This window comes from Myotis nattereri (assembly GCF_964212035.1).
Source record: "Myotis nattereri genome assembly, chromosome: 18".
Lineage (NCBI taxonomy): Eukaryota > Metazoa > Chordata > Mammalia > Chiroptera > Vespertilionidae > Myotis > Myotis nattereri.
Window position 1 is genome coordinate 24,101,801 of NC_138093.1, and position 15,753 is coordinate 24,117,553.

At 42.5% G+C, this 15,753-nt stretch overlaps 1 protein-coding gene across 1 annotated transcript in view; it reads left to right on the forward strand.

The window, feature by feature from the left end:
- The window catches only part of RGSL1 (regulator of G protein signaling like 1), a gene marked incomplete at its 5' end in the record, with an annotated part of 56,847 nt that overhangs the window by 15,666 nt on the left and 25,428 nt on the right, over nt 1–15,753 (forward strand). Inside the window, 6 exons of the mRNA XM_081113288.1 lie at nt 794–907; nt 4,154–4,274; nt 8,722–8,915; nt 10,301–10,418; nt 10,882–10,996; nt 12,775–12,901. Coding sequence (XP_080969414.1) covers nt 794–907; nt 4,154–4,274; nt 8,722–8,915; nt 10,301–10,418; nt 10,882–10,996; nt 12,775–12,901 — 789 coding nt within the window. The remainder of the gene's footprint in view (nt 1–793; nt 908–4,153; nt 4,275–8,721; nt 8,916–10,300; nt 10,419–10,881; nt 10,997–12,774; nt 12,902–15,753) is intronic.

Below are 15,753 nucleotides of genomic sequence, written 5' to 3' on the forward strand. Positions count from 1 at the left end.
TACTGGGGATGTGCCCGCAACCCAGGTACATGCCCTTGACCAGAATCGAACCTGGGACCTTTCAGTCCGCAGGCCGACGCTCTATCCACTGAGCCAAACCAGTTTCGGCAACTGCTGCTTCATTTTTTGAACAAGGGTCTGACCTGATAAGGGCCTCCTGTGCATTGTCCATCTTGGAGCTCTGTCTGCTCAGGAGGCTGATGCCTCTACTCACGCTGCTCCAGAAACTCACAGAGCACCAGAACTAGAGTGCTCTCCTCTTTCATACAGAGGAAATTGGTCCCAGAGAGGTGGAAAAGTTGCCCAAGGCTGCTCAGCAAGGGAGGACAGAAACCTAGATCTTCTACAGAAATAAGCCACTGTTCTTGCAACTTACAGCCAGACACCCTTGGCTAAGAGGCGCTATTGACAACAGTGGCAATTGTCATAAGGACAACTGACATCTGTGAGTCCACACGCTAGGATTCCTTCTGGACTTCACCAGTATCACTCAGAAAGCACTAGACTGCCCTGGGAGTTCCAGGAAAACTGGGTGTGACTGGGCAGAAGGTCCCCACGGGTCAGGTGTCTCCTAGAAGGACAGAATCCTCCCACGCTGGAGGGGTGGCCCACGGTCTTTCCTTGCTTCTAATCTGGCTTAGAGAACTTGTGCTCCTTGCGTATAGACATTCCATTAGAACATTATTGTCGTACTTAAATAATGTGTAAAAGGCAATACTTTCAACAAAAGCATATCAATTTTTGACTCCAGAGTAGTCAACTAGACTCTCCCCTGTTTTTATCTACTTGATAGATATAGAGAAAATGTCCTTTGAGGAACTCTGCTACAAGTATCCAAAGGTGGCCATAGAGAAGATAAGTGAAGACTACAAAATATATTGTGAAAAAGCACCTACTAGAAAGATGGGTAAGTGTTTAAACCCACAGAAAGATTGGAGACAGCCCAGTACGAAAGAATCTCCCAACGCAATGAGCCAAAAACCAAAAGGGGAACCGTGCTTTGTTTGAAATGAGGGATGGTCAGACTTGTCTCCCAGCTCCTGCCCCCTCCTACAAAGTCATCGAAGGGCATCATGAAAATGAGATGTGGTGATAAGTGAACGAGGATGAGGATGAAAATAGTTAATTCCTAACTTCTTGCCTAGTTATTACTCTGGGCTTTTAAATAATGCAGATTTATCTTCTGCGAAGTTCCCTGGGGTCAGAGATGTATAGAAGGAGGTTTGTTGGGAATAACGCCTGTAAGGGAATGAGGAAAGCAGCACTGGGCAGAGGTAGGCGCTGACTGTTAGGCGGTTACAGTAGACCTCCTCAGATCCCCTAAGAAGCTGGAGTGCCAGGTGGCACTTCAGCATGGTCCCTCACTGAGGCAAGGGGCTTTTATAACGTCTGTATCAACTCACATGGGGTGTGGCTGTCCCTCAGGAGGGTCTGACCTTGGGTCAGGCAGGGCCCTTTGTTAGAGGCAACTCCCAGAATGAGTTTCAAGACTTCCTGCATTTGTGACTTGTCCTTTGTCAGTTTTAGGAAAATTCCAGTTATTATCTCTTCAAGTATTTGCCCTGCTTCATTCTATTTCCTTCTGATAATTTTACTACACATATTTTTAAAATATATATCTATATTTTATTGATTTCGGAGAGAGAGGAAGGGAGAGGGAAAGAGAGATAGAAACATCAATGATGAGAGAGAATCATTGATCGGCCGCCTCCTGCACGCCCCCTACTGGGGATCGAGCCTGCAACCTGGCCATGTGCCCTAACTGGGAATTGAACCCGTAACCTCCTGATTTCTAGGTCGATGCCCAACCACTGAGCCACACTTCCCAGGCCACATATTTTTGACGTTTCAGCCACATTCCCCATGTCTCATATGCTTTACTCTGTTTTTTCATATGTCTTTTTTCTCTCTTTGTTTCAGTATAGATATTTTCTTTGGGTCTTACTCCTAGTTCAACAATCCTCACTCAGCTATTTATAATTTGTCATCCTACCCATTTCTTAACTCTCAATTTTCTACATTTCAGTCATTAAACCTTTTATTTTTAGAATTTATTTTTTTCCTTTTTGCGATACTCGGTCCGTGTTGATATTTTTTTCTCTTTTCATTGCTTACATTAAATGAATAGTAGTAATTTTCAAGTCCATATTTGGATTTCCTGCCATGTTTTTTTCAAGTGTCACGTGTCTTTTTTCTCCGCGGTGTTTGGTCATCTTTTGAAATGCCTTGTTATTTCTGCTTTATTTGTGAACGCGCTGTTGGTCCAAGTCTGTATCAACTCACATGGGGTGTGTGGGGGTGATTTGAGGCTCTGGGTGCCCTTGGTGTCCTCCGGAGAGGGTTTGCTTTACTTCTGACACACACTGAACAGGCGCATCCAGATGACCTTCACCCACTGAGGGTTAGAGCTGGTTCAGAACTAGCTTCCATGCCTTTGGATGGGTGAGCGAGTTCTGGTTTTCCTTCCTTTTGAGGGGGTGGTCCCAACTAAAAGCCTGGGGTGCTCTTCGGGGCCTTTTCTCCTTTGCTGGTTTGCAGTGTTGCTGTCTTCTGCCTTGAGAGCCCACCAAAAAGTTCTGTATTTCTCAGTAACAGTTGTCATACTTGTCAAATGCCTTGAACGTAAAAGCAGTGGCCAGTGGGTTTCTCTGCCCATTTTCTGAGGGCACACGGCTTTGTCTTCAGTCCTCCTCTGGCCTGGAACAGGGCGAATGCCGCCAGGGCAGGTGCACTGTTGGTGTCAGCTTACCCTCTGGCTTCTAACCTTCTCTTTGCTTCTGATCCCTAAGTTTCTATTTTGGTTTTGTATTAATGTCTTACAGGCTTCCTTACAGGTTTGAACGCATGTTACTCTGTTAGCCAGCATTTCTAGGTGTTTTTTATTGGGAGGTTTCTTGGGGTTCTTTGGTTTGTTTTTTAATATCTGGTCTTACATTGTCTGGGTTGTACTTTTTCACCTATTCAGTTGCGTATTAGACTCAGTATATGTTTCTACTGTTTTCGATCCTTTGGCATATTATCTGTCACTGAACGTATTACCAAACCAGACAGAAATGTCCTATGTGTGTGGGGGGTGGGGGGACATTCTAGTTAATAAATAGTTTATAAAGGATTTACTATAACCAGGCCATGTTCTAATTTCTGGAGGGGCAAGGTGAGTAATATGCCATCCCTGCCCTTCCAAAAGTCTGCATTATTTTCTACGACATTAACGACCTCAAAAGGCTCTTTGAATACTAAAATGCTTGGAGCCTGTCGTTCTTTAAAAAGTAATGTTTTTAACATATTTTTGAAATAATGGTTTCTAAGTGGCAATAGGGCACCAGACACCCACCCCAAATTGTGTACTATGGTGTGACAGAATACCACTTGAGAAGTTCGCTGTGCAAGCAGTGTCCTCAGGAAAGGGAATGGTTTCTGTTAAAGCCAGAAGATGGGGGGAACTCTTAATGAGGAGGTCAAGCAAGAATCCGTGAGTTTGCCCTAGCTGGTTTGGCTCAGTGGATAGAGCGTCGGCCTGTGGACTGAAAGGTCTCAGGCTCGATTCCAGTCAAGGGCATGTACCTTGGTTGCGGGCACATCCCCAGTAGGGAGTGTGCAGGAGGCAGCTGCTTGATGTTTCTCTCTCATCCAATGTTTCTAACTCTCTATTCCTCTCCCTTCCTCTCTGTAAAAAATCAATAAAATATATTTTTAAAAAAAAGAATTCGTGAGTTTACTGATGACAAAGCAGGGGTTCCAGAGGACAAGTGGAAGGGTTTCGGAGGAGGCAGCAGAGGTGTCCGGGGAGACTGTCATGTGGAGTACGGTCTAGTAAAAATGACTGATTGAGGAGAGATGCTGTTTGGTGCTGAAATGATAAGAAGTATGATGGAGTAGGTCTCAGCAGTTTTCTAAGTAAGGTGGGCTCTAGGCCTAATAGCCAGCAGACGTAAATAACGCAGCCTGGACTGAAAGTAGGGTCAGGGGTTAGAATCCTCCCCAAGTCTCCTATGCCCTAATGGCCCATGCACTCCCAGCGCTAATGGCCTGAGATGGCAGCAGTTGTGCGGACTGTGGTTCTCCCACATGCACTCTTGCTACTTTGTCCCTTCTTCTTCTCTGCAATGTTCTTTTTAACATGGTGTTGCCCAATGTTGTGACTTCTCATTAGATTACCAGTATAAAGTCTATCGTCAGATAATTACCAGAGAACCAAGGACACATTCACCCCCACATAAGGAAGCGTCCGTGAAAAAGATTCCTGTTGTAAGGAAGCCTTCCCACGGACCCAGGTAAGACATAGGATCTGGTGACACCAATATCTCCAGGCACAGCCCTGGAGTTCAGCATGAGCCTATTTTTCTGTGTTAATGTCCACACTCTTTTCCATATATTGCATATACATGCACAAGCATACTAAATATTTTAAATCACTGTATGTTTTTGAAACCTGGCACCATGCAATATGTATTATACAGTAAGTTTTTCAACATAGCAAACTATTATGGACATCCTTTCATGTCAATATGTATACAGGTCTACTTTCTTCCATCGAATGGATGGAGCATGATTTCCTTAACTATATGTTTTTCATGGATATTTATGTTATCTTCAATTTTTTATTGCTATCAGCAGTACCATAATATTCGTCTTTGTACATGTGTCCTTGCATATTTCTGTTTTCTGGGTTGCGTGTGACTGTAGAAGCCTCCTAACTGGGTCCTTACTTCTTGTCTCTCCCCCTCACAATCAATCCAAGAGTCGGCCTCTGGTAAGATCTCACTGCTGGCCCGTGCTTTCAGGAGTGCTCCCTCACCTTTATCCACTTTTCTTAGTACAAATGCCACCTCTACATAGAAGTTATCCAAATGTATGACTCCCTCTCCTCTGAAACACTAAATCCCTAAAATATAACCCCAAACACTTACCATGTACTATTTTGTACTGCTCTTTATTTTTTAGGTATGTTGACTACCTTCTTGACTAACATTTTCTTGTAAGCCAGGACATTCATTCAGTCATTCATTTGTTATTTATTTATTTAATTAATGTTGTTTGTTTGTTTTAAATATATTTTTGGTGATTTCAGAGAGGAAGGGAGAGGGGGAGAGAGAGAGAGAAACATTAATGATGAGAGAGAATTATTGACCGGCTGCCTCCTGCACGCCCCACGCTGGGGATCAAGCCCACAACCCGAGCATGTGCCCTGACCGGGAATCGAATGGTGACCTCCTGGTTCATAGGTCAATGCTCAACCACTGAGCCATGTCAGCTGGCCAGTCATTCATTTTTTTTTAATTCACTATCTATTAATGACTAGTGACATGGAGAGTTCTCTCACAGAGGATAGAGATAGATTAGCACGTACAAGTTTGGTAGTCAACATCGCTAGCAGAGTATTTGCAAAGAAAAGTTCCCAGAAGTATGTTTTTAGTTACTGTTAGCCTTCACAGGGGCTGAGAAGCCCTCTGTCTCTTCTAAATACTCTAGAGAGGTTTTTCCTCCCTTTCAAGGAACTTAAATTAATCCCTGAGGTTTAATCTTTATTCCGTTTGATATTCTAATTTGTACTACTTGCTACTTTTCACTATATCTACAGAGATTCGTATTTTCCAAATTAGTTGAAAATGAATATCACAGAAGTCTTTTCTAGATCATATATTTATAAGATCATTAAATTCTAGAGGGACTAGGCAGGGTTATATAGTCTAGTTCAGTGGTCGGCAAACTGCGGCTCGCGAGCCACATACGGCTCTTTGGCCCCTTGAGTGTGGCTCTTCCACAAAATACCATGTGCGGGCGCGCATGTACAGTGTGATTGAAACTTCGTGGCCCATGCGCAGAAGTCGGTATTTTGTGGAAGAGCCACACTCAAGGGGCCAAAGAGCCGCCTGTGGCTTGCCAGCCACAGTTTGCCGACCACTGGTCTAGTTTCACGACTCCATTAGGACCACAGCAGAATGATCCAGGTATACCACAGTTAATTCTCTTAAACCTTGCCCTTAGTCCAAATTCAATGTACTAAACAGTTTTTGATCATACACAGTGTCCCAGACACTCTGTGGATACTAATGATACAAATAAAGACATAGTCCTTGCCCTTAATCCAGTACATAACTAAATAAACTACAATACTGACCTTTAAATGTCATGATAAAATATTGATTAATTGCTATAAGAGCATCATTGAAGGAGGAAATTTTGCGTGAGGGTTAGGAAAACTTAGAATATCAAAACAGGCCCTGATCTGCATGGAGCAATTCAATTGCAAAGAAAGGGAGTGTTTTGTGGGCAGGGCTAAACCTTCTAAACTGAAGAAATGACACGAAGAAATGAACTCAGAAGTATGAACGTGGTATTTGAAAATAGTCCAGTGGTGTTAAAGCACAGAATACTTAGGGAGAATTTAGACATAAAATACAAAATTAGAAACCTAGATTGAGATTAAAATAACTGAAAGAAGGTTTTGAGTGAATTATTAAGGACTTTGTGTTGATTAAGTGGCAATCAGGATTCATGGGGGTTTGTTGGAACAGGAGTAGCAAAAAAACAACAACACACCCTATTATATGGATTTTTAAAATATTACTCTGGTAAACATAATAATAGTATGATGAGTCAGAGACTCAGACTAAAGGCAGAAATAATAGTTGGAAGGTTGTGGCAGTTGTTTGGGCAAGTGATATTAAAGACCTGAAGTTAAAAGTGGAATCCTATATAATAAAAGTATAATATGCAAATCGACCAAACAGCGGAACAACTGGTCGGTGAGCAGGTGGTGCCAGGCCAGCCAAGGCGCGTGCCAGTGGGCAGAGGGAGGGGATGGCGATGGGGTGGGTGGAGGGTGGCAGCAACCAGTGGCAGGGTGATGGGGGCTCATGTCAACCCCTGATCACCTGCCCAGTCACATACTACAGAGGGAGGCCACGGGCAGCGACAGTAGCCAAGCGATTCAGGGCGGGGCCGGCCACTCGCCATCCCCAGATCTTGCCATCCCCAGGTCAGCCCGCAGGGGTCACCTCCTGCAGAGGGAGGCCAGACTGTGCCTTAGGCCCACTCCTCTGGGGGAGTGGGCCTAAGCCATCAGTTGGATATCCCCTGAGACTCCTGGACTGCAAGAGAGCACAGGCCGGGCTGAGGGACCCTCCACCCAAGTGCACAAATTTTCGTGCATTAGGCCTCTAGTAGATATACAAGGGAAGATACAGATTAAAAAACAAAACAAAACACTGAAGGTGAGGAATTGGACTTCTGCAATGGTAGAGTAAGAACCTCAAAAAATTGTCTCTCCAATGGTAAAACTGGACAAACCTGTCAAAAATTTTAGAACTCTATAAATTATGTCATCTAAAATTTCAGTTAAAAAATTATGCATACCCCAACCCCCCTCCCCCCCCCCCCCAAAAAAAAACACACAGGAAAGGATGGCTCATACACAGAGGGGAAAGAGCACTCATTAGAAACTTTTATCTTTGAAGTGATCCAGATATTGAACTCTAAGAACTTCTAAGCAATATGTTCAATGAATTAAAGGTTGTGGCATGTTTAAAAAAAATTAAAGGGCCGAAACTGGTTTGGCTCAGTGGATAGAGCATCGGCCTGTGGACTGAAAGGTCCCAGGTTTGATTCCAGTCAAGGGCATGTACCTGGATTGCGGGCACATCCCCAGTAGGAGATGTGCAGGAGGCAGCTGATCGATGTTTCTCTCTCATTGATGTTTCTAACTCTCTCTCTCTCTCTCTCTCCCTTCCTCTCTGTAAAAAATCAATAAAATATATATAAAAAAAATTTTTAAAGTAAAAAAGAAAAATTAAAGGAAAGTATTATGATAATGATTCATCAAATGAAAATATCTAATAAGATAAATATTATAAAATAGAACCAAATAAAACATTGGAAAAGTATGATAATTGAAATGAAAAATTCACTAGAAAGAATCAATAGCAGATTTGAGTTGGCAGAAGAATTTGTGAACTTAAAATTAGCTCAGCAGACATTATCCAGTGTGAAAGCATCACAAAATAAGAGACTTGTGAGACACCATCATACAAATAATGGAAATACCAGGAGAGAGATAAAGGGGCAGGAAAAATATTTGAATATGCAATGGTTGAGTACTTACTCAGAACATACTAGAAGCTGAATGAATCCCAAGTAGGATAAACTTAAAAATATTCACACCTAGGCACATTATAATCAAACTATTGAGTTACAAAAAGACTAGAAACATAGTTTTACCATATCAATGAACATTGAGATCACAGAGGAGGTAAGAATTGGGGGCAGGGAGGGGAGAGGGAGGAGTCATAAGGCAAAATTCAAGAGGATTGAGAATGAAACATTAGGGGCACCTTTATTTAAGGAACAGTGAAAAAAAACTCAGCAAAGGCAATTTAGAAATATTGATCAATAATTGCTGATCACTCTTGCTCTACCCACTGAAATGACTGCCAGTTAGGGGTTGTTTTGAATCCATAATGCAGAAAGAAGGTGGGTCTAGGGAAAAAAATTAGCCCCTTTAAAATACCTCTTGTCTTCTTCCATTGATGTTGGCAAATGATTGAACCACGCTTAGGATGGGCACATAAAAATTTATCTACAAGGAAATAAGAGTAACCAATTCATTCACCCTGATCTTCACACATAGTTAAAGGCCCCGCAGCCCGGGAGAAGCTTAAGTGAAACAGAATTCAGGGTCACCATCCATTCTCTCAACCAGTGATGCTTTCTTGTTTCCAGAAACCTGGCAGAAGTCTTTCGAAATGTACAGCACTTGGAGTACTTCACGGAGTTCCTCAAAGAACGGAAGGCTGAGGGCCCATTGCAATTCCTGATGGCATTACAGAAGATCAGTATTGAGACAGATGAACAGGTCGCCAAGTCTCTTGTTGAAAATATAATGGAGACTTATTTCTCTGGCATAGTCCCTGCTGGTATGCAGCTTCCTCCTGATAATGTTCGCTTCTCCCTTTAGTATCATAGAAGAGTCTGGAAAAGAGCTGGTCTTGAGTCTCCTAAGGGAGCATAACAGAATAGCGGCCACATGGGGCAGTATTCAAACAAAGGTTAAGAGGGATAGTGAAAGCAGAGAACAACAATCAATTAGAAATATTGGTAGTAAAAGAAGCCAAGTGCAAAACACTTGCATTTATATGTGAAATACATACTCTCAGTTAATTTTGCCCTGAAAATAGGATTTTATTTAATCCCTAAAAGGTAGGGATAAATAGCTGTACTTAACTAATTCAGAAGGTGAAACAGAGGAGCTAACTTATCCAATTGGTGGAACTTGAATTCAAGCTCAAGTTGTTTGACCTTCAAATCAACTACACTGGAGTTAGATACAAAAGTGAGAGTAAACTGTATGCAAAGCAAGCATGTCCACCACTCACCGGTTATAAAGGTAATTGTGCCAGGAAACAGAGCTATCCCTTGGAAAATCCTCATAAATTTTGCCTTGTTTTCTTGCCTAAGGTGGGAGGGTAGATCTGACCCTGTAAATTCATTTGGCCAGAAGCAGAAGTTGCATGTAAAGTATTGACCTGTAAGTCTGAAGGCAAACTAAAGGGGGTGAGCTTGGTCCCATCTTGGAGGTAAACAAGCCAAGTAATAAAGATGAAGCCTACTATTTTGACAGAGATGGTTGTGTGTGTGTGTGTGTGTGTGTGTGTGTGTGTGTGTGTGTGTGTGTGTTTTGCTTGTGGTCCACCAAGAAAGGTTATAGATCTTGTACAAGTCAAAAAAGAGGTAAAATTGGCAAATCTTGTAAGAAATGTTTATTTATTAAGTGTTTTGAATGAGCCAGAAGTGAACACCATAGTCTTTGAACAAAAATTGTATTGCCCTTACAATACTTACTTGTAATCTTGGATTTCTCACTTGCCTCAGCAATTAACTTTAATCCTTTACCTTTCTGCTCTCTTCCTGAACCAAAAACTTCAAATTAACTGCAGAAATGAGTCTTTTAAATATTTATTCCCTTTACACACTTATCCGAGATTTGAGTGGAACTAAACTAGAATAGGAACAGTATTTGCTCTACAAATACTCTTGCACGTAACACCTGAAGATGTGTTTGAGATTTTCAAGCAATCTGTGGAGAGATCAGTCTATAACCAGATTGAGAATAAGGGACTGTAAGACTCTGAGATGAAAAAAACACCAGCAACTTCAGAAATTATAGACGAGAGATGATGGCTTCTCTCCCCTCCCCTCCCCTCACCTCCCCTCCCCTCACCTCCCCTCCCCTCACCTCCCCTCCCCTCCCCTCCCCTCCCCCTCTCCCCTCCTCTCTCCCCCTCTCCATGTAATTTTCTAGAAGAAGTGCTGCAGTGTGATGACCCTATCATCAGAGAAGTCTCTCAGAAGGGTCGTCTCAGCACAAACTCATTGTTGATCCTCCAGAGCTGTGTCATGAAATCTCTGGAAGAAAAGTGGTGAGTATTGCTTAGTGGAGGCAGTGAGCCTTTCTGGAGCTGCCCATTGGCTGCTGCAAGCCACATGATTCAAGTCTCATAATACACTTACAGAGTTCATCGTCAGAGCCTCCCTACAAAAGAAAAGCCAAACTTACCTTGAACCTTCTTACCTACCTACATGGATATGCGGGCATGCACACACACACACACACACACACACTCTCACACACACACACACACACACACACTCTTACACACATACCTGTTCATTTGTCTGAACAGGAACAATATAGCATTGATGGGAAGGGCAGGCTGACATTAGCAAAGGATGGAAATATTAAGGAGACTATTTTTGACTATCTTGATGTTCCCCAATTTCTACTTTGACTTCCTCCAAAAGCAGAGATAGGCTTGCCTTGGCTGCGCCTGTTGGTGTGCCAGGCTTTGGCCTTCTGTGACAGTCCTCACCTCCTCCTGCTAGGTTTAAAGAATACCAAGAGCTGTTCCCAGATTTTCTTCAGGAAGTGCAAACTCAGATACTAACTGTGTATAGGAAGCCCTCGAAGACTTCATCAACGCAAATACAGGAACCCCAGGTGAGTGAGGAAGCCGCTGTTTAGGTATTGTCCCCCATACAAAACAGTTGCGCTGTTAGCTTATTCAGTCACCAAAACAACTACTCTCTGGGGTAGGTTTCTGAAACCCTATTTTATGAAGGAGGAATCTGAGTCTCAGAGAAATTCAGTGAGAATTTAAGGAAGTCGCTCTCTACTGTCTTTGTGAGAGGCAGCAGGTACTGATGGAGATGAAAATGTCAGGTTTTTGTTTTTTGTGTTTGGGTTTTGCTTGTTTTTTATTGCTGAAAGCTACTTTCAAGGACATGAATTGACCATGAAGCCGAAAGGGTTTGATCATCCTTTCTCTTTGACATTCACATGTCCAGTCACGATAGCATAATGGAACAACTTAGGCCCCCACTTACCTGAGTGAGCCCCTTCCTGTATGAGAAAGGGCAGGCCTGAGCATGTGTCCTGAAGACAAACACTTCCCAGAGAGAGTGCAAAGGGCCCAGAGCAGGCCATACCTGCTTCCTTCTTCCAAACTCATCAGTCATCTAACTCATTCTTTCTCCCACTGGAGGAGATAAAAAGGGAAGAAAGAGAAGACAAGTATGCTATTCAGAAAAGTCTTCATAGGGTTGGAGAAAAAAATAAAAAGAATCCTAAATAATCTCTTAAATAATCTTGGTTCAATGTCTTTTTTTTTTAATGCCCAGATATTTCTGAAAATCATTCCTAAGCCCATTGACCCAATACCCCAGGTATGGAAATGGGCTTCCCTGGCCTTTCTTCTTGGTATTTCCTCCATACATGAATCAACTCCATGTCAGGGTACCAGGAAAGATCACATAGGACATTGGAAAGAATACTGCACTCAGAACCCGATGCTTTGTTTTACTTTCAGGTCTTCCTGTTGCTCTTAGATAAGAAAAGATAAATGGAAAGCCAACATGTACATAAGCCTACTTTGTGCTAAGTACTGTATTAGGGTTTTCATATATCATCACTAACCCTCACCACAACCATTTGTTTCTGTCTTACACATGGAGACATGGACTCATGGTTTAAGTAAGTTGGCTCAAACTATATACAATTAGGGTGAGCTAGGTTCCAGACTCAAAGTTTCTGATTCTAAGTCCATGTGTTTTTGAACTTGACCTCCGGCTCTCTGAAGCCATGTTTCTACTGAGGTTACCTGCCTGTAGAACGAGACAACAAAACTAGATCAGCCAGATGCTTTCTGGCCCTCAACATCCATTTTTCAAGGGGTAAATGAACTAGAGAATGTTCACTAGGTCTCTGTGAAGAAATGGATGAAGAACCTTACCAAATGGATTTGTGTGTGAGAGTGTACGAGCGTGTGGTGTATGAGTGTCTGCATGTAATTATTAGTCTTTCTTTTGTAAATGCTTAGAAATGGTTTCATTCATTTCCTTATGTTTTTCAACATTTCAAAATCTGCGTGCGCCATGATTCCCGCCTTGTGAGTCATACTTATCTCTGCCCTCTGTTTCTTCCTGTTTTTAGCTCGGACAAGTCCTTTCTCAAACACGGCAACTCAAACCTTCATTTGCCAATGGCCCCAGACATGCCTGGTTGAAGCCAGAAACTTCTCAGCAGCTGCTTAACCTGGGGAAGGTTATACAAGTTCTCTGACCTGAATTTCCTGGGCTTTTAACTGGAGCTTAAGATTAGTCCTTTTTAAAGGAGGTGTTGTGAGGATTGCATGTAAAGAATGTCGAGTTCCGGGGCATAGTTGACTCTCAGTGGACAGCAGCTGTACCAACTATGTCATACCCTCTCTCTTTCCCCAGAAAAGAATCTGGCCGAAATTGGTCAGCTTTATCAAGAGCTTTTGTAAGTACCGCAGAAGCATGAACAATGCCAACTTGCGCCAGGAATTTGAAAAATATCTCCACCTGGAACTTAACAACAAGGAAAGTAAGTCACATGTCTGTCTGCTGTCCTTCCCTGTTGATTTCAGTAGCAGGGCTGGCTCAGAGAAGAAGCTGCAGGGATATGGCTCTGTGTCATTCATGTCTGCATTAGCCGGGGGTCCAGCAAGAAGTCCAGGTTCTGGGTGCAAAGCCAAGCCCAGGCCAGCCTAGAGAGGATGAGAGTCCAGTGGCATCTGCTCAGGGACCCAGAAAGGGTGGAGAAGGACTAGGCTAAAGCAGTGCGAGATCTCACATTTTACCAAACTATTTGCTGATGTTGTTTGTTAGTAGTAAGAGATTTATTAAATTGTTTCGTTCATTCATTCAACGCCCTTTTGGAGAATGTGGCAGGCACTTTGCTGGGGATACAGTAGTGAGCGTGCAGCATAGGATCTGCCCTCAAGGTACCTCCAGTTTTGAGGGCAAGGCAGCAAGTAAGAGCCACAGATGTTGGAACCAGATTTCCTGGGTTTGAATCTGGCACTTTCTAATGGGAGGACCTTGTGAAAGTGGCTTTGTGCCTCAGTTTCCTCATCTGTAGAATGGAAATAATTGTGCCTGTCTCAGAGAATTGTTGTGAGGATTAAGCGAATATATATATATATATATATATATATATATATATATATATATATATATATCATCTTAGAACTATTTGGGGCAATGGTAAGTGCTGTGAAAGGGTTAGCCAGTATTCTTGCTATTATTATATCACTAGAGGCCTGGTGTACGAAATTCATGCACGGCGGAAGGGAGGGGGCCCCCTCAGCCCAGCCTGACCCTCTTCGCAATCCGGGACTCCTTGGGGGATGCCAGACTGCCAATTTAAGCCCGATCCCTGGACCACTGGCTTCTAACCACTTGCCTGCCTGCCTGCCTGATTGCTCCTAACTGCTCGCCTGCCTGCCTGATCACCCCTAACCACCTCTGCCTCAGCCCCCGCCACTGAGGCTTTGTCTGGAAGGACATATGGAATGACATCCAGAAGGTTGTTCAGCTGTCCAGTCTAATTAGCATATTATGCTTTCATTATTATACATTGTGATGAGTGATCCTATTGATGATTGCAGGGAGACCCTAATTAGTCCAGGGGGAGGATCAGGAGAGAAACGTACCAAAAATGACATAAAGTTGAGTTTCAGAGATGAGCGAGTTAGGCAGGCAACATAGAAGGGAGTGATTTCTAGGTCTGCATGTAATCCTAAAACAGGAAAGGGGATGGTGCAGATCAGGAACTTGAGGCCATTAATTTCCAGTTGGACTGGAGATTAATGAGATGGGGAAAGTGAGATGAGATTAGTGGGTTTGAGAGTGACAGACCTTGTGTCTCTTTTGATGACTTTTGCGTTGTTCCAGCTGTCACTTCAACAAACAATGCTGCAAAACTTACTTTGCAACTGTCAGTTTCTATGAAATACATTTTTAAAAATGGAAGTAATGGGTAAATGGTTAAAAATAGTTCAGTTGTGGCCTTCTAAAACCACTGCACTAATTAAACTCTCACCAAGAGTATAAATGAAGGCCACATTATCACCCACATGGGCTCTTATACATTTTTTAGAAATTGGCAGTCTGGTAGATGAAAAACAATGTACAATTCTTATGTACATTTTTTTTTAGTATTTAAGCACCTTAAGTTATTGGTCATTTGTATTCTTTTTGAACTGTTTATATGTCCTTTGTCTATTTTTCTATTGGAATTGTAGTATTATTATTGTATTTCCTAACTTGCAAAAAGTTTTTGTATGTATGTCTTATGGACTGCTTCACAACCAAACATTTAGGATTTAAGAATAGTCCTAGTCCTGGCTGGTGTGGCCCAGTTGGATGAGCAACGACCCATGCCCCGAAAGGTCACCAGTTCAATTCCCTGTCAGGGGACATGCCTGGGTTTCGGGCTTGATCCCCACTAGGGGGCATGCAGGAGGCAGCAGATCCATGTTTCTCTCTCACATCAATGTTTCTCTCTCTCCCCCTTTTCCTTCCTCTCTCTCTAAAAAAATCAATAAAAACATATTTTAAAAAAATTAGTTCTAGCTCTTTTGTTTCTTCTTTTAAGTAAAATCAATTCCACCTCTTATGCCCAGGATGTAGGAAGTCCAATTTCACCTTCTTTTGACTTCCTACATCCCCAGCATTGTATGGGAGCCCAAGAAAAAGACGCTCCTGCAACTCCACAGGAGATCTGCCCGACCAGTGGTCCACCACTACAGTCTTTTCCAGAATTATGTCCTCCAATTGATTGACCCATTTCTCATTATGAAAGGACCTTCTTTATCCTGGGTAATATTCTTTTCTCTGAAATGTACTTTGCCTGATATTAAAATAGCCACTATCACATTTTATTAGTGTTAGCCTATGTGACTTTTTCCATTCCTTTCCTTATAACCTATTTAAAGCCTTACATTTAAAGTGTTTTTCCTGTAGCCAGCATATAATTGGCTCTTGCTTTAAAAAAAAAAATCCACCGTTATGACCTTAGCCCAGTTGAAAGCCAATTGTTAAGCATTTAGGTATTTTGTGAGCTAGTTGACAAACCATTGATAGATTGAAATCAACCATGGTGGGAGCATTTGCTATAGAAATAGGCAAATAAAACAGATCATATCTGCCCAACCCCTACCAGAGAAGACTTGTCAACCTGCCCCTGCATCCAGATTTTTTGGGTGGATTTGGCACGCTCTTTCCTAAAATCCCTGATGATCATATCAATTTCCACTGTTATTCAAACTCTTTTTCCCTTCAAATGCAAGTCTCAAAGACAGAGAAAGAGAGATTGTAAGATAGTCGGGAGAGACCTTATGCTTTGTAACCCTAGGACCTAGCACAGTGTCTGGGACACAGAAAGTGAGAGGT